A 27,322-nucleotide genomic window follows, 5' to 3' on the forward strand; every position below is an offset into this window, starting at 1 on the left:
GTCATTCATAGAGCACTCTAAGATTACAGGAAGATCTAAACATGATGCACAAGGCTCAACTATGGGGGAAAGGGTTCTTTAATTTAAACTGCCCTTTGACCAAGAAATTTTAAATTCAACCCATCAGACAAACAGTTCTGGCTTTGGGATGTCCCATTAAAATTGGAAGATGAGATGGGTGAGCAGGGACAACATCAGAGACAATAGAATCAGCAACAAATTTCTACTTACCATTAAGCTTTTCATTCCCAACTTGCTTAAGTGGTCCTATATTCTGTCCCCATTTAAGATCCGAATTTTGACAGATTTTATGTGACCTGTACCACAGTCACCATAGATGCTAGAACTAGAGTGCAGCCTGCTACTGGGGAGTCAGGCTGGAAAGCTACCTTTAGAGTCAAATATCTAATAACTGAAGGCAAGAAGTCTCGGGCAAATAATCAGGCAAAAACAATTTTTTTTTTTTAAAAAAAGCTTCTCATTTTTCTAACCTTCCACTGGTAATTCCATCTCTGTTCCTTCATTGCCCTCCGAAGAGTGATGGCTTCCTAAAATGAAAGTAAACACTCTATAATAAAGTGATTAAAAAAAAAAACACTTCATACCCTAAAAATTCAGTTAAAATTGCAATGCAAATAACTCAAACTGCATGCAACTTGTAAGGAAAACAATTATCATCTGATTTGAAAATTAAACTTTCCCCCTTCACTGCTTTTTGTGAAAGCATTTTTTAAAAACAGCTTTTGGTCATTCATCACCTATCCCACAGCCAGTGGGGAAAAGTCAGCTTCTGCTTTGTGAGTATAAAGACCAAATACAAATTATTTTACTTTTTAATGATAAAAAAAATTATGACCAATTAATTACTAATCTGTTACATTTTAAAACTATCACATTTATGTTCCTAAGAAACAAATATTCAGTATCTGTCAAAAAAGAAAACCAAATAAATATCTTCTTCCTTTGCTCAGGGTGAAAACCCAGAGGGTAAAGTTTGGTTTGCCATGCTTTCCTTTTGAGGTGCAAACCTTGCCTGGTACATTCTTACTCTCAAGTTCTAAGAGAATACTGCTACCCATTAAATATTGTCATCAGTAGGACAGTCCAAAAATATACCCAGAATCCTCATGGACCTTAAAGAGTGAAAGAAATGTCTCGTTCAAGGTTGAAATTAGAACTTTTGCCATGAGGAGCAAATGATCTCAGTGATCCAGCAGGGGAAATCAAAGGAGCAAATAACTATTGGAAGGACAAAGCCCTTGAGTCACCTTGCAGGGCTCCCTTGGCTGTCCAAAGTCATCAGTCACGTTTACCCAAAAAGCCACCATAGCCCTGGGTCACTTAGTCCTGATGTTACTCACAAGATCATCACACCTCTGCATTCTGATCTTGTTTCATTCGCAGAGCTATAGCCCCAGTCTGTGTCCTCGCTGGTATTTTAGGACACTTGCAATCCCCTCTAATACTATGCTCCAAATCTAGTCATTTCTTTATTTTCTCATAAATATTATCCACAAGTGATTCCAATACTATACTCAAGGTTATGAGCAATGACTTCCCAAATATAGCATTAGTTCTTTCCAACTCCCAAAAATCACAGGGGAGGAATATGACACATACAGGTGCTCACTAGACTTCAATCTGTTTGAAATCCAACATGTTAGCTTGTGAAATATTGCGTTTTTAGGGGTGTGGCGGTAACTAATGATAAAGTTAAAAGGAGAAGAATGGGCTTTATAAAGAGAAAGGAGAAAAATATCTACAAAGTATATCAATTCCCGCCTTGCTTACCCTTCACAGAATTATTGTGAAGAAATAAATTAAGAAACAATGGCTCATTCTTGGCCACTGTGACACATGGCTGTCCCATAAGAGTCAAAAGCAAACACCTGAAAATGACATAATGTCTCATGATACAAGTACCAGAATTCCATCCACACCAATGTAGAATAGAAGATATGACTAATCACATTTTGAAAATTGGGACAATAACTTGAAAATGTACAGGTCCCATTCAAGTTTACTTCTACACACCTAAAAAAAAGGTTGTAAGAAGCCTCTGCAATATAGTCAAGCTTTATCAAGAGTAAGAGAGATCAACATAGTTCAATTTTTCCTTTTCAAATTAAGATGCAAAAATCCAAATAGTAAAATTACGGCATGGTTTATGCAATTAAAATTGAACATTAAAATATTAACACTGCTCTCTCTGAGAAATTGAAGAGAAAAATATATACCTTGAAAAGACTTCGAAAGGGGAAGTTTTTCATCAACACCACCAGTTTCAGAAGGGCCTGCTTTGGAATACAAAGATAATAACTTAAACTGTAATCCCAAAAGGTCTTTTCTGGGTCATTTAGGTCAACAAAGTCAGAGTTTTTTATGTAAAATAGCCTTTTCATGAAGACAAAAGGCAAAATAAAAGAAAAATAAATGGATGCATGAATGATGTCAATCCATTGAGTTATATTAATGGAACAAGTACATTAAGTCAAATTCATCTACAGAAACAGTCTAGACAATTTCTAAGTCCACATATTGTGATAATGAATGACAAGAAGACATATGGTGTGAATGGAAATGATACATAAAAGGATTCAGCTACATAGGGTTAGTTTAAGTAAGGACTAAGTTGACTAAAGCAAAAAAGAAATTTCTTTTCATGCAGATAACAGGAAGCAATAAAGTCAAATATAGCACCTGTTTATTTTATCAAAATCTCAACCTTAAACAATCCCAAGCAGATTGAAATGCTGAAATGTTTTAAGTTAAAAATCCCAACTGAAATTCCAATAGAAACGTATCAAACCAAAAAATATTAAATTTTTTTCTAAACACTATACCTTCTTTGTAACATGATGTACTAAACACTATACCTTCTTTGTAACATGATGTACTAATTTCCTTTCAAGTGTCCATTTCAGAAAACATCTCCTTTCAATTTGAAAGACCCTTCACAAAAATGATGTGAAATTCTTAGCATTCCACTAGTTGAAAGTACCTTATAAAAAGTTGCAATAAACTAAGAACTTGGTTTTTAATGGGTACTTTGTTTTTCATTGGAGGAGGGGGAGAATACCCAGACTTAATTACTGATAATATGGAGAATTCCCATGAAGAAACCTCTCTCCAGTCACAACTCATCTGTAACTTTAGTCTTGGAGACCATGTAACTTGTCCCTGGTCATACAACTATGTCACAGAACCTGAGCCCCAAGGGCTTCCCACCTTTCCATTTCAATCCACCTCCCTTTTGACTTCTAATTTCTCCCCTCAATGTATCCTCCAATCCCCTCAGGATCACAGAGCTAGAGCTGGAAGAGATCTCATACCAGTGAGACCAATCTTTTCAATTTGATAAGAGGTCACAAAGACTTTACTAAAAGCAGGATCCTGTTCCTGATTTGTGGCCAGTGAACTTAAATCTTTCCCTTTACTAACCTCTGGCTCAGGGGTGTCCAACCTTTTAGGCCTTTTGGATCAATCTTCAATATCCATTCATGATATAATGCAATCTCTACCACCAAGGAGCACAACAACAAATCTGAAGGGGCTGGAAAGGGCAGGGGGCAGGACAGTTGAATGGGGCTCCTGGTACCCTGGAGCAGGAGGAACATAACTGCTCTAACAGAAATGTTTAAAACTGTTATTTTGAATAGGGTTCATATCACCCAAGGGGTCCATCCAAGTCACCAAACAAACTAAGATACTTAAATAGACTATATATAAAGTATTTACAAGTAAAAACAATATGAAATGACATCAAGCACTTAGACGCTTCAAACAGAGGAAGAGTCAACTCATTACCCCAAATCTTTTCTATTTGGAATTCCCTTGGGAAAAAACAAACAAACCCATGAGGTACCACAGAGTAGGTAAATGCTTAATAACTTCTCCATCTCATTTGGTATCCATTAATTATTCAAGTTTTTCTTTTAGTCTAAAAATCTTCATCCAAAGGTGAATACCAAGTACAGCTGGGCATCATACCCCACCTACTTCTCCTCTTCCCTCACCCCACCTCCTCTAACTTTCACCATCCCTAGTTAGGGCTTCATGGGACTTCACCAATAAGGGTAGAACAATCAAGGAGGAATCGGGTTGTGAAGCTAGTTTTAAGATAAAGTAGAAAGTAAGGAACACAGTGCCTCTATTAGCCAGATAGCTGCCACTGGATAAACAGGGTTGGGCACAAACTTTAATTGGTAGCAATTAATAAGCTCCATTCCAAGACTGCAATGATTTTGCCATGGAATCTTATTAGAGAAATGTAATTTTTAATAGCATTAATTTCAGGACAACCAACTATCAAAACAGTTATGAGAAAATGGGCTCCCTTAAAAGTTTTTTAATGTTATTATAGAAAAGACAAAATTCTAGAACATTCCTTCACATAAACACCTTCTTTAAAAGAATATGAAGCCTCAGACACTTAATAATTACCTAGCCCTGTGGCCTTAGGCAAGCCACTTAACCCCATTGCCTTGAAAAATCTAAAAAAAAAAAAAAAAAAAAAAATGAAAGTATGTGAAGGTATCAAAACTGGAGATGCCATACTAATTGAAATAGAAAGAACAAACAATATTATAATTGAAGATGATATAATATGAAAATGTCCCTTCCAATTTTTATGGTCAAGTGGGGGAGCCTATGTGTGTGGAATTCTCCATTCCCTTTCAGATTCAGTAGGGGCAGTGGTTAGCTCTACAGAAGAGCTTTGTTTCCTTTTTTTCTTTTATTTTGCTAAAAGGTGGGGGTCCCCAGGGTGAGGGGAGAAAAGAGTTGTATAGAAAAAGAAATGAAGACAATATAAAAATAAAACCCAATAATAAAACATTATTACAATATGCTAAAATTTTTAAAATTAATATTAATCAACTTAAAATTTCTTTTAGAGTCAAGGCATATAAGGCAACCTAGAATTAGGAAGACCTGAGTTTAGATTCAGTTTTATTAGCTGTGGGGTGACTCTGGACAAGTCATAACCTCTTCACCTTGATCCAGGAGAAGGAAATGGCAAATTAATCCAGTAACTTTGCCAAGAAAATCCCATAGACAAATATTGGTGTGATTTGGTCCACAGAGTCACAAAGACTGACTAAACAGCATTTTTGTAGAAAGACAGTTTAGAGATCCTTCGCTGATGGAACAGTCTGAGGCCACTAATCTTAATGTACACTTATAAAACTTTATTTATACAGAAGAACATAAGCAAGCATTATTTATTAAAATCAGGCATGTAGAAATATTTCTTAAGAGTTTTTTCTTAAAAGAATTTATTAGAGATAAAAACCTCTCTTGTCACTTGGAGCAGATTTCCCTAATGGGAGGGCTTCCTATGAGCAGCGCAGGAACAGAGCTCCGGCACAAGCTACCCAAAAAGCACATGCCGATCAATGCTTTGCTCCCAGACACAAGTTTTTAAATTTCAAACTGGTTTATATTCTTTTCCATGCAATATAGAAAATTTCTGAGATTTTATACTGGAGAGAATCTCTCATTAAACTTGTTTAAAAGTTGAAGATAGTTAAACTTTGCCTCCAATTGTAAAATACTTACTTGCTCCAACAATTGAGCCTACACAGATTACCAGGCCTGAAGTCAAGAAACTCATTTCCATGCTTCGAATCTGGTCTCAGATACTTTCATGGTTGGACCCTGAGCAAGTCACTTAACCCGGTTTTCCTCAGTTCCTCAACTGGCAAAACCACTCCAAGAAACCCTCAATGGAGTCAACTGACATGACTGCACAACGATAAATGGAAGGAATCAATGAAACTGGCCATAGCCAGATGCTCCAGCTCAAAGAACAAAGCCTTTCCTTAGAGGGAGGTAAGAATGGGAGGCTGTTGCCAAGCTCTATATGTCACGAGACAAGCTCATTGTGGAATCGTGGTAAGAAGAAAAAAGGATGCTGCTCCCCCCAGGCATCTCTGGAAAACCTGCTGAATGAAGAAATTCTGAAGGACTGAGTCTTTTTGGAAACATGAAAGCAACCCAAACCTCAGAGTCCCCCCAACAACAGCATTAGTGCTCTGGCAGATTGTATCCTTGGTATGCAACAAATGACCCATAGGAGAAATGTTTGTACGATGCTTCAGCTGCCCTCCAAGTCTTATGGATGGAAGAGTGTGCCTAGCCCTTTGGGAAACAGTATGCTTAGCCATGGTTGGCTGTGACACTGTTTTGGTCAAACACTTCTGGGGGTGGAACAGGGGAGGGTTACTGATTAATCTTCCCTTCCCTCACCAAAGGGAGGAGAGAAAGGTTCTGAGCTATGCATTAGAATACTTAAGTAGTCCCAAGTAAAACATAAAGGAGCACTGGAAGAAACTTTTTTATAAGGGATCCACATATAAAGGGAATACTTTGATTCTTCTGATGACAAATATAATCTAAAAACAACAACCTGGATTTTGCTCCTAGAGCTTCCTTGAACTGTATGAGGCCATACATAAATATGAGCCACAGGTTCCTGTGCCTCCCACTATGGGCTTCCCTGACTGGTGTACAATGGGCTTTTGAAGGTTAAGCATGTTTACAGTAAAGTTATCATGAGACCTTTGGGTTCACTGAGAAGGCAAAAAAATAAAATTTTTATATTTTATATATTTATAAATACTTCTCAATCATAAAGGTATATTTAGGCAACTATCCAGTGATTTAATGAAATAAATGGTCTAGATCAGGGGCTGATCTTACTTTGGGTCAAAAATCCCTTTGGGAATCTGGCAGTAGAACCCTTCACATTTAAAAAAAAAATACAAACACTCAGCAGAACAAAAAAAATTCATATATAATTTGCTTCATTATTAAGTATAATCTAATTTCATGAGAATCAAGACAAATTTTTAACTGGGCAGAAATGGAATTTTTTAGTACAGATTGTGACTTTCAAGTTAGAAGCAAATTATCTCAACAAAGTTATTAGCATACTACAAATGTGACTGATATACTTCCCTCAAACGACCTTCCTAGGGCAGCTAGGTGGCACAGTGGATAGAGCACCGGCCCTTGGAGTCAGGAGGAACTGAGTTCAAATTCGACCTCAGACACTTAATAATGACCCAGCTGTTCAGCCTTGGGTAAGCCACTTAACTCCATTTGCCTTGCAAAAAAACCCAACCCCCCCCCCAAAACCCTAAAAAAAAAAAAAGACCTTCCTCATTGTGGCATTAGGGCTACTGGAATTAGCAGTGGAAGGGAACATCTTTTTACAAATGATTGAAGGTTCCCAGAGAAGAGATTTCCTCTAAGATGATACAGTTAAGAAGGAGTAAAAACCAAACTGTGTACACATCCTCTCTCTCCAATTTCAAGTTTCCCAGACTAGACTGTCCTTTTTCCTTCGCATTAAAACAGAAGGGCAAGATAAATTGAGAGAATGTTGTGTCTAATATTATCAATCAATTATCAACAGAAGATTGATCATCAAATTAGGAATAGAGGAACTTGAAGTGCTTCACTCTGTTGGTTTATCCTTATCACTTTTTATAGTTTCTGCAATTATTTTTCTTGAACTAGCATGACATCACTTATTATCTGCCACAGTTTAAAGGGAAAAAAAAAAAAAGGAAGGTAAAGAAGATGCAAACCCTGAGACTTTGCCCCTCAACCTCGGTGACACCTGTGAACGCCTGTGGCTAGTCTTTCTGCTCCCATGTCTACCACCCCTCCTGAAATCTCGAGACTAAAGAAAGGGTCTCAAAACAAGAAGGGGATCAATTACAAGAGACAGTCTGCCAAAGTTGACAGGGATGAGCAAAATGTAAACTGAACGGGTTCTCTGGTCCCACAGGGCCCAAGTCTGGGTGTAAATCCCTGCTCTAGGAAGCAGACGCTGGTGGAGTTTCAAGGGGCAAGGGGCTAAGCTGGGTGGCACTGGAAGCCCAAGCCCCACAGGGAGGGGAAGCAAACAGCCAGCAAGCTTCTCAGGGGAATGGTGGTGGGCACAACCCAAGGGTGATTGCAGTCCTTCCAGCCTGGATGAGAGCAGGAGATCCAGGTTAAGCAAGGGATGAAGAAAACATTTTCAGAAGAATAGAAATTCAACAATCATATGCAATACTTTTACAAATCAATGAAAGAAACAGAAAAGCAAACTTTCATGTTCTCCCTCCCAAAGTAAAATGACAAAGATAAAAAAGATGTTAAGAAGTCAGCATTGGAGTGGGGTGAACTGGTCCAAGAGATTAAAAATAATCAGCCCAGGATTCCCTGGCCTATAACCTGAGGAGGCCAAAGACAAAACCCCAAATCTTCAGAGCAGCACTTTCTGTGGTAGCAAAAACCTGCAAACGAAGTGGTGATTCACTGAGGAACAATTGAACAAATTGTAGTAGATAAATGTAATCATTATTAGAAATAGGGAATTCAGAGAAGCCGAGAAACTTTGGATGTGACTCAGGTAGAACCAAGAGAATAGAATACCAAATATACCATAAGAACCCAAACAAAAGGAATACTGAAATGAGGCAAGGGACTGACTAATGATAGTGAGCAAGACTGACCCTGTAGGAGAAATAAGAAAGCAAGAGAACAATGGGTACAGAACGGACAAAATAGTGAGTCCCATCCAAGGCCATGGTGTTAGCTGGGTTTTTACTTACCCGTTTTCATTGGGTTTTGGTTTTGGCAAGGTAGTGGGGTTAAGTGACTTGCCCAAGGTCACACGGCTAGTTTATTACTAGGTATCTGAGGCCGAATTTGAACTCAGGTCCTCCTGACTCCAGAGCTGGTGCTCTATCCACTGCATCACCTAGCTACCTCCTTAACTGTTTTCTTTGGTAAAAAGGGCTTATTTCATGGTGATGGTGATGATTACACATTCATAAAAAAGGAGTACCTATAAAAATAATTTACAAAAATAAAATACCAATAAAAGATAAAAAACAGGTAATAGGGTCCAAGAGGATCTCAAGTTTTGAGGAAAAAGATTAAGCCATATCAGTTTTTCAACAACCTATGAGTTTCCAATGCCCTTTGCTATTCCACAAGATATTTTGCTTACATTTAACTGTCAGTTATAATAAATGTTTCTATTTTTTTGTTCAGGTCGTTTTCATCTCTAATACTTTCCTATTTAAAATCCATGATGAATGATACAGAGAAGACATGTTAGGATTATGAAGTGTGGTTTATGAACACACAAAATGAGAATGTATAGGAATGGCACAGAATCAAGGACACAGGTACTTTAAGATCTAATTATGCATGCATACCTGCTAAGTGTTAGCATTTTTAAAGGAAAGAAAACCTTCATTAAAAGTATATACAATCAAAAAAAAAAAATCCATCTAGTCATCACCTGGAATCGGCCTCCATTCAATGGTATATGAGCATGTGGATCCACTTCGAAATGGAGTTAGAGAGAAGCTGCCCAGGAGTAGTTTTCATTCACCAGAAGAGACTTGGGTCTTTCAAGGCAGCCTTAGATTTTCTGCCAGTTTGGTTACTATGCATATAAACTCATAAAGACCCAGTGCCACCTACCCACCCCCCAACACTCTCTGGGCCTAAGCAGAGACCCTTCTGGGAAGATAGTAAGGAACTTCTGAACCTCTGTTCCTTGGATGCTTTCACTAAGGCAGGATCACAGGCTTTAATATGTCTCCACAATATCATTATGACCCAGCACCAAACTCTCATCCTTCAACCATGAAAATTGCTTTTTAACAGAAAAAGATTAGAGAGAGCCAAGACAAAGGAAAATTCAGTCAGCACCAAGTCCAAAAGATGGCTCTGGTGCAGGCTTTCCTGGGCTTCTAGGTAAGAGAAAGGTCTTCCTGCCTGCTATTCAGGATAACTAAGGAAAGGTAATCTTTTAACGGTACTCCCCAATTATTAGCCTAACAACTTCCAGATCATCACACATTTCCATTTCCATGCTAACCCTTACCTTTTACAGATCTGTTTAATCCAACTCTGGAAATTTCTTGCAAGTAACCTCTTCACTGATTATTTAATTTTGGGGGAATCTATTCCATTTGTAAGTCCCCCAAAAAAGGGAAAATTAAATTCTGAAGTGAAGGCAGACAGGTTACAAAATAGTAGCAATCTCTAAAGACCTTGAAAGAACTGAGTCCTCTTTAGTTTTTGGAAACAAGTTACTTTTTCTTCTACCACCATTATTGATAATTTAAACAAAAACTCCATTGTCTATTTCTATTTTTGTAACTATTAATACTGTAATGTTCTCTTAGTTTTCACCCTATAGTTCAGCTACATTACTGATTAAATCAGACTCTTGTGGGCTAACCTCCATTTATATAATTGCAACTTTGGGAAAATCCAAACTGAGCTACAAGATGAGTTTTAAACTTTTAACTAGTTCATAAAATTTAGAGCAGCCACTATCTGAAATTCTGAACAGAGGCAATTTATCTGGAATAACCAAGTTCAGATGATATATGCACAATTAATAATCTGCAACCAAGTACTAACTGAGCTCATGAACTTCAACGATGTTAATAACTAACTTCAGTAGTTGCGTCAACTTGTAGTAAGTTCATTTGAGTCAACAAACATTTATTAAGGTGCAAAAAATAAGGCTCATCTTTAGCCTCAAAGAATCACAGTCTATTGTATCCACCCCAAAGGTATTTATGTGTACAGTTATTAGATGGATACAATTCCAATATGGAGAAATGTTTGTTTTATTTAAATGGTTATCACAGATAAGTCATTTCAGGAATTGGATCCTGAAATAAAAACAGCATAGAACCAAATTGGGAAAGTCTCAGACAAGAAAAAAAAAAGTCCAAGTCCACGGATAAAAAAAAATACTCTTTTTTTAAAGACAAAAGATCACAAATCAGAAAGCTCTCTGCCAAGAAACTACATCTATTATCAATGAATGCACGGAGAAAAAAACAGAATTCAGACTAATTTCTAATCAATTCCTAATTCATGAAAAGGCAAAGTAAAACTAACAAAAGTAGGTTTTGATTTGTAGATGATGTGGCAAAAAAATGAAAAGACCTTGAAAATGTGGGTCAAGCTACAAAGTCACTTTGGGGAGGGAAAAAACCACCCCATTCTTGGCCACCTGCTAGTCAACAAGACACATTCAATTTTAACCCATAAGCCACTACAGCATCCACACTCAAAGGTTCCAGAGAAAAATCTCTCAGGCTTTGTCACCTAATACTACAAACAAGTGAAATATAACTCTAGGCTGGGCCTCCCTCTTGGATCCTTTCTCTTCCTTGAGGATTGTTTGGGTCTAATTAGCAGGAAGGAAAACCTCAGAGGGTCAGCCCCAGCTTCTCAAAGGCCCAAGGGAAGGGAGTATTACCTTGGACGTTGTATTGGTAGTAGTCCGGGTCTTCAGACTCCTCTTTAACCGTAACAGCTGCCATTTCCAATGATATGCCTTTAAAAACAAAACCAATAACATTACCAAATTTCCTACCAGACTTCATGATAGGGCAAAATTCTTCTTTCTCACAATTTCCAAACTCCAAGGTTGACTAACATGACAAGATTAAGATATAAGGAAAGTTGGGTCACACCCTTCCCCTGTAGTTAAGGACTGGGGATGTGTGCTAGTTAAGTAGATCAGCTACAAATAAGCTACAATCTTAAATTCCTCAGTTTTGCTTTAAAAGAACAAAAAGAGAAGAATGCATTTTAACCTCCTGTCCATTTTTAGCCGCTTATTAGATCCAAAAGAAAAAACAAAAAGCTCATTAATCTGGTCAAACTACCTAGGAGCAATTCAAAGAATCCTCATTAGCAGAGCCAGCCCAGTCTACCCTTCCTTCTCTTTATGCTGGAAGCTTGCCCTCTAGAAGCTTCCAGTCTCGGGCACCGCCCAGGCTATGATCTCAGGGGAGATGACCAATGAGACTCTAGCTCAGAACAGCAGTCCTCCCTCCAAGAAGCCCCTAGTCCCACCCCTCAGCCATGTGCAGAGCTGGGTGGAGAGCTTCTCCCATCTTCCCAAGCTCTGGCTAGCTTCCTTTTTTATGGACTGAAGACCAGCATTCCCTTCTCTTTCCTACTCTGGAGCCCACTGAGCTTCCACCGACACGTCCCAGTTCGCCTGCATTCCGGACGCCCTCAGTGGGTACCAGAAATCTTAAGGTTTGAATCCCATGGACACAAGGCCTTCTCTCTCTTCCCTTACTTTTGGGTTTCATATTCCCTCTCTTCCTCTGCCCTGTTTCTCATCTTATTAGGGCTTTTTCTTTTTTTTTTTCCAACTTCTATGTGTGGTGCTTCCTTGGGAAAAATTTAAAAGGCCTTCTTAGGGTTTGGAAAAAGACCGGGATCCCAATCCTGGAGCTGACTGGTCTCCTTAGAGAATTTGGCAGCATTTAGGCAGAATGGGTGGCCAGAAGGATGCCACCTCAGTTTGTTTGGCCCCCAGCTCCCCCAATCCCTATTTTTTTTTTTGGAAGTTTTTTTGCAAGGCAATGGGGTTAAGTGACTTGTGGAAGGTCACACAGCTAGGTAATTATTAAGTGTCTGAGGTCTGATTTGAACTCAGTTCCTCCTGACTCCAGAGGCAGAACTCTATCCACTGCCACTGTGCCACCTAGTTGCCCCACCCCAATCCTTCTGAAGAATCCAGTCCTCCTCTGCATTTCAAAGCTCTGGGGAAAAAACCCCAAACAGGGTTAGTTTTTTGTAAGGAATGAAAAAATCCTGTTCATTTATCCTGTCCCTAAACAGGGTGGGTCATTCCCTACCTCCATCCCTTCCCCCAGGACCAGCCAGGACACTTTAGGTCCTCCTCTAACCCAACTTTCCACCCCACCTCAAGGGATGACACTTCCAAGTACTATAAACTATTAGACGTACCCCAAACAACTGAGGCCATCCATTTCATCTGGCAGAAGGTCTCCTATTGCCTAAAGATTAGGAAACTCCCAAAGATTAACCTAAAGGAAGAGGGCTACCAAAAAATTAACATGGTAACAGTCACAGCCATTACATCTCAATAGGAGCTGCCAGAACCCTCCGGACCCTCCGCCTGGGGGCACTCAGTCCTGAGGCCCACACAGGACCCATTTCCACTGCTTTGGCTGCAAGGCAGAGTAACAGATGGTAAGGAGTACAAGTGACTCCCCGCAAAGATCTCCAAATTTTAAAACCACTCCTCTAAAACCAATCAAGGAGCCACTGTAGTTACCAAAGCAATCTTGAATAGTGGGGGATTGGGGCTGATAGTTGTTATTTACTTCTTGGCCTGTTTTTTAAAGTTGGGGCCATCTGTCTGAACACTTTCCAACCACACCCTTGACCTCTGGATCTTCAATGTCTCAGTTCCAGACTAGAAAATTTCTTGTTTCCTGGCCACCTCCTTGCCTGTAACTTCAGAGGGAAAATGGTTTCCCCCTTTGGAACATCTCAGCTGCCCTGGTTTCCTGAGTGACGATGGCTCCAGGAATCCCACCCAGAACTGCAGGTCATGGTCCGCATGGCGGAAGCTCTAAGGACTGAGTTCCATTTGCTTTGGGAAGTGTCCAGTCACTGGTCCATGGGTGGGTGGGTGGGGGTTGGTTGGTGGCTTGGTGCTACTAGATTGCTAGTCCTAGACTGTCCCTGCCCCTCCCTGAGCCAGTCCAGCCTAAACCTGCCAGATAAAAGCGCCTATTGTTTTCAGGATTTTTAATCCTCCTTTGAAGCTACTTAAAGTTTTAGGAAACAAAGGACTCCCAACAGGCAGTTAAACTACAAAACTGAAAAGAACTCCTTAGAATGCTGCAGAATCAGTTTCTTTGAATAAAGAAACCCCCTGCTCCCTGAACTTTATTGGAACATTCCTGATCCCATGTATTTTAATCACTTCTTCACCTCAACTGAAAACTTTTGTCACTACCAGGCTTATTTACTCTTCTCTGACCCCTGCCCAGCCTAGGGAACTTAGCAGGGCTTTCACCACATCTTTGTAGAATCAATCAATTCAAGTTGGCTTGCTAAAGTGGAAAAGATGGAGCCAAGGTCAAGGAGGATGACAGGGCTGGTTCCTGCCATCAGAAACCACATTAAAATGACCCAGGACAACTTAGTGATAAAGGGGACCCCCAAACTTGGCTCAAACTTATTATTTAACAAAGATTACTTATCATGAAATAATCTTGATGGCCAGCTAGTGATTGAGAAAACATTAGGTGTTTTGACTAGTTTGGATGTTTTTTTGAAGAAATCTCTCATACCATTTAATGAAAAAACAAATTATCTTAATTTTGCAACAATCTATAAGGTTAAAATAAAGTGATAGGTTGAAGCAGAGGGCTGTGAGGTTGGGTACATAATTTCACACTCAAGAATATTATAGAATTGACTTCTAAAATACTCTCCTACTGCTGAATTACCTGATTCCTGTAAATTGGACAACTCATTAACAAGAACCTATTGTGTATACACACTGCATTGTCCCCCTCTCAGAAACTTTTATTTAGCATTCACTGGTCTCAAAAAACGGAAATAAACTCAATTTGTTTGCCAGAAAATGCCATTCAAAGGTGTGCAAAGATGCATTTGAAAATTTGTTTATATCCTTTTAATTTATATCCTGATAATCCAATTAATGTATTGTTTATAGTCTATATAAATTTAATTTTGTTTAAAATCCTTCAATATGGTTTAAATGTCAATTTATTTGGCAACAAATTTGTAGAGACTGCACTCCAGAGTCCTAGGCAAAGGAAACAAAATCACCCAAGACCAAAAGCAGCCAGAACCACAAAGCGCAAGCCTCAGGGATACTGTATCCATGCTGCAGAAATTACAGCAAGGGGCGGCTAGGTGGCGCAGAGGATAAAGCACCAGCCCTGGAGTCAGGAGGACCTGAGTTCAAATCCAGCCTCAGACATTAATAATGACCTAGCTGTGTGGCCTTGGGCAAGCCACTTAACCCCGTTTGCCTTGCAAAAAAAAAAATTACATCAAAGGAATGAGGCTGGTGCAGCTGCACTTTTCTTTCTTTGGGAAAACACGATTTTTAAAGGACAAAAGGAAATGGTGTGGCAGATGGGAGAAGGCGGACCACTCTAGGCATGTGGAGTATGTGGAAACAAACTGGCCTAAGTTGGAGATGGGAAACAACACCTGTGGTTCTAGAGTGGGAAGGAAACCGAATTAGCATGGGTGAAATCAATGCCCGCCTCCACTGACCCAGGGGAAGGCCACCATCCCATCTCTGGCTAGCAGAGGCTCTGGGCCTCTAAAGCAACTGTTGTCCTTACAGCAAGACTTCTGTGGGAAGGGCTTCATTGAAGTCATACAAACAAACTTGGGATTCCCAATAACCTGTTCCATTTTAAGAATTGTATTGAACCAGTCCCCGAGTCTCATCATTTGATGTGATTTTGCCACCTATTGAAAATAGTTTTTGGTAGTCATAAAACTAATGACAACATAATAAATTCAATCATTTAATGAATTTTTTTTTTCATAAAACTAAAAACAAAAGAAAAACAATCAAATGAGCTTTACCTTTCAGGGGAAAAAATAGCATTAAGTTTTAGCACATCGCCATGTGGAGTGACCTGGGGACAAGGTGATCACTCCCAATTTCTGTAGTACTCTACTTTTGAGGAGGGGCCCATACAGAGCCAATATTTATTTGCTTCTTCACCAAATTAAACCAAAAACTCAACAGAAGGTTGAAGTCAGGTGGTACTGTGGATAGAATGACAAGCCTGGAGCTAGGAAAACCTCAGTTAAAAAGCCAGCCTCAGACACTTATGAGCTATTGTGACCCTGGGCAAGTCACTCAAATCCTAATTCCCTTCAATTTCCTTATCTGCAAAATAAGTTGGAGAAGGCAATGCCAAACACCCCAGTGTCTCAGCCAAGAAACACCCCCCCCCAGGGCATACAGCATACAGTTGGATACAGCAACCAAACCCAATTTGGGGCTTTGAAAAAGCTAATGGATCAGAATGTTAATATTAATAAAGATACAAGATGGCATCACAATAGAGTTTTACTTTTGTTGGTGTTTCCATGTTTTGGTTCCTTTATTCTCCTGCATTCTTTCATTTAAGGAACTCCTTCACAAGGAAGTCCCCCTGCTGGACAAGCCCTCACTTATCTAGAAATCTTAAGTCCTTAAGATCTCAAGGGGCCATTTTTCAGGGTTTTCCCAATGCCTTTTAGGGCTATGGGATTAGGAGGACCTCCCAAAAGGGCAAAAAGTCAGGACAGCTAGTATCAGGGAGGTGCTGACAAGTTGAGCTCTCCTCTCTGGGCATGCCCCCTGATAATGACAATATACCGAGGCCTATCAGCTTTTCATTTCCCTTTGGTAATCTTTTGTGATTTTAATTCTTAAGATATTCTAGAATCCACAGCCATCCACAAAGGACCATGGCAGCTTCAACAAGATTGATGAATGAAAGCTTGACTCCACTTTGCCAATGTCCTTTGCTTGGCTCCAGAAAGCACAGTCAAATATCCAGCTCCAAGCCATTCCAGACCATGGATGCATTTAAAAAAAAAAACAACAAACCAGCATGAACCAAAAAGATGCAATGCTCTAATTTCTGTAGAGTTCACAGGATTATAGGATTTATAGCTGGGAAAGGGCTGATATCCTCCAGCTCAGGTTTTCTTTAAACTGTGAGCAATCTGGTGACATTAATGGAACCCTTTTCAGAATATTTTTAAATGCATAAACGGAATATATGACTGCAAATAAAACCAGTTGTGCCAAAATACAGTTAAAATATTTTAAAAGACAAGTTCACCAGATGCAATGTTGAAACTCGATTGATATAATCCCAAATCCCTAATTTTATTTATTTAGTTAGTTAGTTTTTGCAAGGCAATGGGGTTAAGTGGCTTGCCCAAGGCCACATGGCTAGGTAATAAGTGTCTGAGGCCGGATTTGAACTCAGGTACTCCTGACTCCAAGGCCAGTGCTCTATCTAGCCCCCCGCAAGTCCCTAATTTTAGAGAGAAACACACAAATTAATCTCTTTTCCCCAGGTCACATAATTAGCACAGCCGGGATTTGATTTCTATTCTAGAGTTTAATGCAAGTCATTTGCAAAAAGAAATTTCAGGAAAACATTATTCAAGTGAATCCTTTGGTTTGGGATTTTCACCCATCTTCCAAGACACTAAGAAAACACATTACCCTTCCTTTTGGAATGAAGTCAGATTATTTCTTTATCTTAAATGATTTTGATGTACACAGAAAATATTCCATTCTGCCTCATCTAAAGTTTCTTCACCTTGTTTGGGTCATGGGAGCCTTTAGCAGTCAACCATCACTTTAGAAAAATGTTTTGAATTAATTTGAATTAAAATTACAGTGAAATTTGTTTCCCATCCAAGTTCCCAAACCGTGGTCTCCAAGCAAAAGAGCCTTAGAAGGTTCTTAAGAGATTTTACAACTCCTGTCCCCTTCAGGGAGGGGGGTTGTGAATATAAAGAGGTGAACATCAACACTTCCTCACTCCCTTCTCACATTTTTGGAACTGTTTTTAAAGAATGTCTGTATTACTGAGAACTGAGGTTTTCCTCCTCGTCCTTCCTCCTCACGATCTTTTTCAGAGCATCTTGGCTTCCTTGATACATCTTCAGAATTGATCCTAGAGCATCTTTTGGGAATTTTTGTTGTCCCTGAAGAATATGGTGTTAGTTGTCAACACAAGCAGGCCCACCTGTAGCCAATCCTCCCTACTTTCTTAGTCTTTGTCATAAATGTCCTTGGGATTTTTGACATATACAGTCCCTGCAGATACCATCTTCCCATGAATTTTACCAATGAGTTTGTATTTGAAAAGGAAGAGAATTATTTGGGGGTTCCCTAGGCTAGATCACTGTGTGGTTTTGCAGAGTTAAACTTCTTTAGGAAATATTGTCAGTCATCTCATTTCTCCACTTCCCATTTTTCTTTTTTTGCAAGGCAATGGGGTTAGATGACTTGCCCAAGGTCACAGGTAATTATTAAATGTCTGAGGCCAAATGTGAACTCAGGACCTCCTGACACCAGGGCCAGTACTCTATCCACTGTGCCACCTTAGCTGCCCCCTCTTCCCATTTTTCAGTCAACAGCTTAATAGAACAATTCAGGTTTGAGAAGGACAATGGAATTTCAGAATTGAAGGCACTACAGAGAAAATCTATTCCAACCCACATCGACTAAGAATCCCCTTAATAAAATCCACCTCTGTAAAGTGTGAAGGGGTCACTGAACTTCTGCTTAGAAACTGATAGGGAGAGAAACCACCTCCCCATCAAGACAGCACCTTCCACTTTGGGATCACTCCAGTTGTTTCTGGTTTTACCTCAAGGAAAACTAGATCCTGCCTCTCTTCTGAAATTACCAAGATGTCTTCTGTCTTCTCATCTTCATCGGCTGCCTACATTTGCTATCATCAGACCTCTGCCCTACCTAGCCCTGCTGACTATAGACAGGCTTTGGGCAGGTGAGCTGCTTCTTCTCTGGTAAGTCTCAAATTCATGTTTAGTGATTGACTATTAGGAGGGACTTTAGAGATAATCTTGTCAGGAAACTACCCATTAAAAAACATCAGAACCACTCTTAGGTTGCCAAAGGAGATAGGCTCAATTGGTCCTTGGGCTCGAGTTTGCTCACCGCTGCTCTTAAACAAGTCCCTCTATTTAGAGAGGAGTAAACAGGTGCAGAAAGGGGAAGCAAATTAGCTAGCAAGGGGCAGAACTGGGGGTGAAGACAGGGTCTTGAAGCTAATTCCAGTGCAAAATATTTGATAAAAGTCTTCCACATTATTTTATTAGAAAATGAAAGGAATGAGTTATTAAAGAGGACATTGATACGGACTGAAACTGAATGGTCAGAGAGTAATCCTAATTTGGTTCCATGTTGACTCAGCAGGGACACCCCAATAAAAGGTCACAGGAGTCTGTGCTTAGTCTTCTGTTCCTGAACCTTTTCTCAATGAATTGGATAAGAGAACACAGTGATGGGCCTGGAAAGCTAAGCTATGATACTAAATGGCAGTCAGGTTTCCAAAAGATCTTGACAACTTCCAGCAGAAGGCTGAACAAAAGATGATGAGTTATACAGATTAAAGTAAGGTCTTAAGACTGATTTGGAAAACAAACTTCTGAAGAAAACATGGAGGAAGTCTGGGTACAGAATAGTGCATTTATCAAAGACCTGGCGACATGGTGGCTCTGGGATCAATGAACCCAGAAAGTTAATGAGGATGCTGCCTAAGACCACATTAAATAAGCTGCACTGAGGAGTAACTGGCACTGGTCCAGGGCAGAAGGGCAACTAGCAGGGGCAAAGGTCTCAAGTTTACTGCATGTGGGGATAGGAAAGACCTGGGGACAAAGCCTGCCTTATCTGGAGTATCTGAACAAGGGCACAGAAGACCTTTATTAGCTCTTTTTGGTCCCAAAAAGGAGAACCAGAAGCAGAAGGAAGTCATGGAGAAAATGCTGAATGTGGACGTAGAAAACTGGGATTCTGATCCTTTGGCGGATGGCTCTATGACCCTGGGCAGGTCACTTCACCCAGGAGGGCCTCCATTCCACTCCGTCTTCTATAAAGTGAGGCAGTTGCACTAAAGACCTCTGGGGTCATAACTGGCTCTAAAATCACACCCAGGCTTGATGCTACTGATCCTCCAGGATCAAATTCCTGGTAACTCCAGTATCCAGAAGTAAGAGGACTTGCCTCAGGAAGCAGTCTCTTCTAGCCAAGGCAGACTGACCACTTGCTGGCTGCATTATTAAGAGTATTCTTTTTTAGGCAGAGGGAGGACCAGCATGGAGTTCCCTGTCAGGTTAGAAATTCTGAGAATGCATTTCCTGTCATAACCTTATCTTTTTCCTTAAAATTTTAAGTATGGTCAAGTAGGAACAGGTAGGTAACCCTACTAGGCCAACAAGGATGAGAACTGATAATTTATTTACAAAATTATGAAATAGAGGCAGACATGCCAACTTCACTGTGTACTCATCCGGAAAGACTACAACTGCCAGTGGGAAATGCGGCAGTGATCATATGTTAATAAAACACAGAGGCAAATGGTCAAACTGGTTGCCAAGGCTGAGGGTGGCATGAGGGTAGGACAAGGGAGAGGCCATTTCCATGGCTGAGAATTGGGAGCTCTTAAGTAGCCTGGACCTAGTGAAGGGGGTGGGGGTGGGGAGGAGTTTGAAGACTCATTTTTAATTCATTAATATATCTACATCATCTCAGAGTGAATGGTAAAAATTGAAAGTCACCAGCTCCTTTTGGATGTTCTGCTGGTCTGTCTGAACTGTGGGGATCTGGATTTTGTCTAACATTTATGCATCACAGGACCAGGACTCTGACTGCAGCACCTAGATGGTTGGGTCCGTATTAGCTGGATCTGATTTGATCTCTGGGACAGTCTGTGCTTCATTTTGAGGTTCCCTTTGATGATTTACTTCCTGTTAAACTAACTGGAAGTTAGAAATGGTCAAGGGTCAGAGGAAGATAAAATTTTAATACCCATGCTAGAATCAATCCAGGATCACTGGTGAGGCATTTGGGAGAATGTGATTCTGAACCTCCCTCAGTCCCCACTCCCTCATCTATTAAAAAAAAAGCATCAATAAAAGGCCCTACCTCTGGGGATTGTTCAAATCCAATCCAATCAGGTAATGCATGTAAAGCATTTGTCAACCTTAGATTTCTTAATTTAAAATTATCCTTTTGTACCAAGGCCATATGGCATCAAGTCAACAATCTGAAATTGTTCCTACTTACTATCAAATGAATGCATAACCCTTCCTTTGAAGAGAGCTGTGAAAATATTCAGCTTTAAATTTTGCTTTTTTAAAAATCCTAAATAATCATACATACCAGAATCTTCAGTCGGCTCGGTTTTCACTTTGATAGAACAACTAAAAGAAAAGAGATACAGTAAATATGCTGAAACAACTGAAAGGCACTTGAGGATCAGTCATAATGGTATACAATGCCCAAGTTTGAAATTAAAAATTAACTTGAAAGCATTCATTGGATAAATATTTTCCTTGCCATTTCATCCAAATATAATAGTAAAATCTGTATCCATCTAAAAAGTTTTTTTATTCTGATTTTTTAAAACAACAACAACACTTTCCCATTGTTTAAATTGAGTTAATAACCCTTACCTTCCACCTGGGGATGACATTCTTGAACGTTCCGAGTCAGTGACAGATACACGGCCACCTGGTAGGGAAACAAAAGGGGTTGCACTGTCTTATTGCCATGAAACAGATTTCAAATTTCCCCCAAAACATAGTAATTATTAGGAGATATTGGAAAATAAGAAAAGCTGTAAACATAAAGTTGCTGATTGTTAGAGACTGCTGTGTGGGGGAATACTGTACATTATCATCACCTGGCGCTTTGGAGTATCAGAACCTTGTTTTACTAAGTGCTGTGAGAGTGGCAGTGAATTAGGGTTTGGGAAGGATATTTAAGCACTTGTATTCTGGTGAATAAACAGAGCACTTGGAGATCTTGATGGAGTACTTGTCTCCCTTGTCATCCTTGTCTCCTGCCCCTCCAACTCTCACCTGGGGAAGATTGAGGGAGTTCAGAAGTGGGACTCAACATATGATATCTGAACAGGGACTAAACATATGACACCCATACAGGGACAATAAAGGCGGAGTTATCCGAGTGAAGTCCAGAATAAGGACCAGCAGATACAAGCAAGGAAAAATTCCAGGCCATATTTGTAAGACTTCGGAGAAGGTAACAAGTTTACCATGGGGCTGATGTTAAGGAAGTTGGAACAAGGAAGTGTGGAGGAAAGGGAAGGTAAAGTGAAAGTGCATTTGCTTCCATGGACTGAGGCAGATGACATAAAGAAGTATTATCAAGAAAAGCCTAGGATCAGCCCTATAGCACCTAGAGAAGAGACTTAGTAAAACATGGTTCTGATGCTCCAAGGCACCAGGTAGTGATAATGTACAGTATTCCCACACACAACAGTCCCTAACAATAGATGAATGATAGAAGCAAGTTAGGAGATGAAATTTTAACAATCTCCAACAATTTTTTGAATCTCCCAGGTCTAAATATGCCTCTTCATGGCAGTGGGATTTTAAATAGAATCTGAGAATCCACTCCTTGCAGTCACGATAAGATAACTCAACTCAGCAATGCAGGGGGTCTCATCAAGAGACAGAAGGCTAATCATTCCTGGATAGGACTGCTAATGTCATAAAAACAACAGATGTGACTTAAAATAATGGGGAAATGGGAAAGTAGCCCCTTCTGCCCCAACTAGCTGGCCTAGCACTGCACAAGTCCATAAGCCCTCCCTCAGTTTTCACTCTGAACTCCAATGGTAAGAATAAGGAAGAGTAAAACCTCCCTCACCCAGAAGACATAGCAGCAAGAGATTATTCTGCCAAGGTAAAAATGCCTTTCATCAAAGTGAGGAATAAAAAATGAAAGGTTGTTCTGTTCCTTCACTCTTACAAATGCCTTTCCTAACAGATTTCTAGGCCTTTCTTAAGCTTCTTTATGACATCAGTTTAAAAGTAATCTGATCACCAATCTTCAGAGCTTCAGACCTAATTAGGAAAAAGCTTACTTAAAATAATGCCTTGAAATCTCCAAAGTCCAAAGCTCTTTCACATATAATCTCCCCTTCTCTCCCAACATCTCTAAGAAGTGGGGGGAGGGCTATTAGACTTATTTTTGCACTGAGAAACAGAGGGACAGACATCCAGAGCTGCCAGAGGCCTCAAGTCTCCAGGCTGGTCAGCCTGTACTCTTTCCACCACCTCTGTAGGATCCCCAGCAGCAGAGACTTAAAAACAACTTTTTAAAAGCCATGAAAAAAAACACAGACTCATTTGGTGTCCAGATTAACAATCTTTCAGGATAAGGGGCCACTTACCCAGCTGCTTCTTTGGCTCCAGGAAAGGTCTGCATGAAAAGAAAAACCATCACTCAACATTATTCATATAGTTAAAATAAACAACTGTTTTTTAAATTGAGTATCATTACCAATGACAATGAGCTGCTAGAAAGAACAACAAAAGGGCTCTATAGGAGAGCTCTGTCCTCTAGCAGGACAGCCTCATGTCAACAAATCACTAAAGAAGAATGCATAGGAACGTGTTACCTCTTAATGATGAAAGAAATCCCTGCCTTATTCTCCAAAATCCACTTCAGAGTGGTGACATCATAGTTTTCTGGATGTTTGAAAGCTACTCCCTCAGGAAGGCCCTGCACCACCACAGCAGACTGGTCCCTTAGCATTTTCTCATATGGAACAGGTACCACAGTGGACTTGCCGAGGGCTTTACCTAGAGGGATAAAAAGGGACAGAGATCATAAAAACCTACTAGACTATTCAAATATTTGCAACAATTGTGGATCAGAGCACACGAAAATTCTGAAAATGCCCCACATTGTCATTCATGGATGGAAAGATGAGAAGAGTAGCTCTGATCTCTTTTTCCAATGGGGCAGTCAGACCCACTAAGTGAGACAATGACAGCGTGCCCAGCCAGGTAAGTTGGCCCTTGCTAAGGTGGGTTTAAGCCATCTCTCACTTTCTCCAAAACTGTTGGTAAACATGCCCTACAGCTGAAGAACTAACTTTCCACCCTGTTCCTCCTCTGGACTTAGAATCCCATTCCCCAAAGGAGGCTGAGCATTCAGTCACAGCAGACATGGGCATTTCTACATATACCCCAATATGACTCTCCTCCAAAGAACAGAAGTAGATGAGCCACTTCCTGCCTTGCTGGGGGCTTCTCATGTCACGGGTCTGGTTTGGTCAAAGGCTGGATGTACAGTTTTACCCTTCAAGCAAACAACAGATTCCTCCAAGAGGTGCTTTTGCCTAGCAACATGGAACCCCAAATAGCAATGAAGACAAGCCTCAAAAATGTTATTATTTACTGACTAGAGAAGAGACAGATCTCCCGTGATGGTAGAGATACAAGATCCTTTTTTCCTTAATCCTGTTTAGTCTAGTACCTGCAAATCAATCTCTTAAAATGTTTTTTCCTTTCAATATTTAGAAGATAAACTAAATAGTTAAAAACATCTTAAAATAGGCTCCCAATGAGTAAAACTGCCTGTGCCATGGTCTTTCTAGGAGAAATAGTGGAGTTGGTTAAAAACGATCATCCTTAGGAGGGCTATTCAGGGGCGTATTTTACCATAGCAAAAGCAGAAATAGTCCTCCACTGTTTTTCTGAGAGTTTCGATCTCGACAGTGTCAACGGTTGTCCTATTCGGGTGGGATGTGGCCCTCATCTTATGAAGCTCTGCAGCCTTTTCGCCTTCTGCAACACCTGCAATGACACATGAAGGATCAAAACTTCCTCATACCTACAAGAACACACACACATTTTCACTGCAATCCAGTCAAAATCAACTGAAATTGGGAATGTGGCTGGGGGTGGGGGGTGGGGAGAAAGGAAAGAAGCAGAATAACAAAAGTTTTAAAAAACACTGAAGAAGTTCATGGAAGCAATAATCTTAAAAAATCCATAAACTATAATAAGAAACATAAACTATAATAAGAAACATTTAAGGAACACAGAGAAGAGTTAAGAAGAAGAGTTTGGCAATGGAAAAAGATGTACAAAAAAGACTTTCCACACAGGATCCTTTAACAGGCCTCCTCGAGAATTCTGCATATTAATCAATCAGGGAGAAAAATACACAAAATAATATTAAAAAAAAGGAAAAATGCTATCTCTGTGAGTTCAGATGGCAGATGACATATAATGAAATCAACACTAAAAATGTATTTATATAAATTTAGGTCAAATTATCACAGGATCACTATTACTGACAATTATCAAATGCTAATATGCTTCTCAGAATTCTTGTTAAATTCTGTAAAAAAAGGATTATAGGGCTAGCTATCCAATTAGTCATGGGTGTTAATGACCTGCTAATCTTAAGTCATCAATTAGTTACTCGTTTTATTATTTAACAGGATGCCTCACACTGGATACCCATCCCTGATCATAGAGAGAGATCCCAGCTAGGTACTGCAGATAGGTTGTTTTACCAAAAGGCCTCCCCCAACATGATTTATTTCTTCCCTACCCTCTTTTCAATAAAATCCTCTGTTAATACTTGAAACAATGCTCTCTTTTTGCAAGATTTATACAGATTAAGGGGGTAGCTTGGTGGTGCAGTGGATAGAGCACCAGCCCCGGAGTCAGGAGCCCCTGAGTTCAAATGAAGCCTCAGACATTTAATAATTACCTAGCAGTGCCACCTTGGGCAAGTCACCCAACCCCATTGCCTTGTAAAAAAAAAAAATCCTAGGGCATATTTGGGGTGGTAATGCCCTATTAGGTATTTGCCAGTGGAAAGGTTTCTCCTGTTCTTTGGAATTATTTTAAATTCCTCTGGTTAAAACTGCTTCTCTCCTTCCTCCTCTTCCTGCCTGCATAGATTTTTATACTTAAAGATCATAATATGATCTGACCATTCTGAACTTAAATTTGTTAAGTAAAAATCAATTTGGTCTTAGAGAATAGTGGTAGTGGGAGAAGGGGCAAGGCAGTAAACTCAGTCAAATAAATGCTGCTTTGTCAGTTTTAAAAATCTGTAAATATCAATAGTTCTTACTGGTGTAAATTTTGCAGGAAGAATGCTTTGTTCTTCAGTATGTGTAGTCATATATTCATGTTTTGTTGTTTTTTTAATTGGATATGAAAATGATCACAGTTTGGGGTTTTGGATGAAAAGCTTTTGGTAGCATTCACACTGCCTAGAATCAGTAAATAAAAACCAGGGCGTTTATTTTGCTTGCAACATCCACTCAGGTTGTGCACTCAGCTCTTGTGCATTTTGAAAGCTTGGGTGGGCCCTTGTCCATCAACTATTCATTTTCTTTGAAGGTACTATACTTTCTTTGGTTTATCCCTGTTTAAGTTGAGGAGCTTTTATGGACTATTCCTAACATTTCATTTTTCTAGCAAGAAGTCTTAAATTTTTTTTTTTAGTTCTAGACTACAGGTTGTAGAGTTTGTGTTTATTTTCCTTAAAAAAAATTTAATAGGAATTTTGCTATTATCAGTCCTGAATTTTGTTCCTTGTTTTTACAGTACACATTTTCTAGCTCAAATTACTAAAAGACCCCAATATATCTTTGGTATATTATAAAACTTAGGTTTGCTTTAGGAAAGCCACTTTTCTGCCTTCCCTTCAAGGTTTTCCATATGCTAAGTCAATTTATAGGGTCTTATAGAATATAAAGCACCAAAGTCATGTAGCCTTTTCTTTAGACTGTTCAATGTTCCTCAGTCCCCTAACATCAGATTTTGAGTCATTAGCCACCATGGTGCTCTCTACAGCTGAAGGAGTTAAATATGGAATGTTTTTTGCAGCATGAAGACTGAGATCCACAATCTGTAAAGTACAAGAAACATTTTATATGTACTTACAGTATTTTACAAAATCTTTTTGAAAGTCTTTCCTGGTATTGACAAAAGCCCGTCCTCGCTCAGTACCAACAACAAACACATCTGTCTCATATACAGCAATGCAGGCTACTTCTGCCTTTGATTTGGCTAGTTCTTTACACTAAAAAGAAAACAGAAAAATAACCAGTCTAAGATTAAAAATACACTCTAACACTCAAACACACACACACACACATTAACAGGTATATAATTAGTCAATCATAAAAAACTAGATGGTTCCCTTCTAATAAAAAAGAGAGCATTATATGTACAAGGAAAATGGCTACTCTCCACCCATGCTTTTATCACCTACAGAAGCAATTTCAATCTTTTTGGATTGGGACATCCTAATTACTTTTATTCCATATCCAAATCATTACTGGCACATATTTTTAAAAACTGTAGTGAATAATTTAAAAAGTAAATTTAACACGTGAAATTTTGCTCTTTTTGTGCATACCTGGACAAGAACTATAAAGTTAACTAGGCCTAAGGGGCAGCTAGGTGGCGAAGTGGATAGAGCACCAGCCCTGGAGTCAGGAGGACCTGAGTTCAAATAGGGCCTCAAGACACTTAATAATTACCTAGCCATGTGGCCTTGGGCAAGCCACTTAACTCCACTGCCTTGCCAAAAAAAAAAAAAAAACCTTAAAAAAAAAATAAATAAAAATTAAAAAAAGTTCACTAGGCCAGGGCAGCTAGGCAGTAAGTGGATAGAGCCCTGGGCCTGGAGTCAGGAGGACCTGAGTTGAAATCTGGCCTCAGACACTTACTAATTGCCTAACTGTGTGACCTTGGGCAAATTACTTAATCCCATTGCCTTAAATAAATTTTTTTCTTAAATTTAAAAAAGAAAAGCTAACTAGGCCATAGTCAAGTGTCACTTGATCTCAAATGAAGGCAACACAGTATCTACATGTACCTCACTGTCCTTTCTCTTAAGTCATCCTAA

The 27,322-nt window shown here is 39.5% G+C and overlaps 1 protein-coding gene across 17 annotated transcripts in view; it reads right to left on the reverse strand.

Moving 5' to 3' along the window:
* Positions 1-27,322, reverse strand: part of GTF2I (general transcription factor IIi) — an 86,502-nt gene that overhangs the window by 38,818 nt on the left and 20,362 nt on the right. For 8 of the 17 annotated variants that reach the window (XM_074189361.1, XM_074189354.1, XM_074189353.1 and 5 more), the window contains exons 3-11: positions 26,353-26,491; positions 24,103-24,237; positions 23,055-23,238; positions 22,827-22,855; positions 21,082-21,139; positions 20,789-20,829; positions 11,297-11,374; positions 2,238-2,297; positions 492-548 (exon numbers count right to left, since the gene is read on the reverse strand). In XM_074189361.1, coding sequence (XP_074045462.1) covers positions 492-548; positions 2,238-2,297; positions 11,297-11,374; positions 20,789-20,829; positions 21,082-21,139; positions 22,827-22,855; positions 23,055-23,238; positions 24,103-24,237; positions 26,353-26,491 — 781 coding nt within the window. The remainder of the gene's footprint in view (positions 1-491; positions 549-2,237; positions 2,298-11,296; positions 11,375-20,788; positions 20,830-21,081; positions 21,140-22,826; positions 22,856-23,054; positions 23,239-24,102; positions 24,238-26,352; positions 26,492-27,322) is intronic. The other 9 variants (XM_074189362.1, XM_074189352.1, XM_074189365.1 and 6 more) reach the window with 3 other exon arrangements.

The sequence above is a fragment of the Macrotis lagotis genome, chromosome 5 (genome assembly GCF_037893015.1).
Source record: "Macrotis lagotis isolate mMagLag1 chromosome 5, bilby.v1.9.chrom.fasta, whole genome shotgun sequence".
Lineage (NCBI taxonomy): Eukaryota > Metazoa > Chordata > Mammalia > Peramelemorphia > Peramelidae > Macrotis > Macrotis lagotis.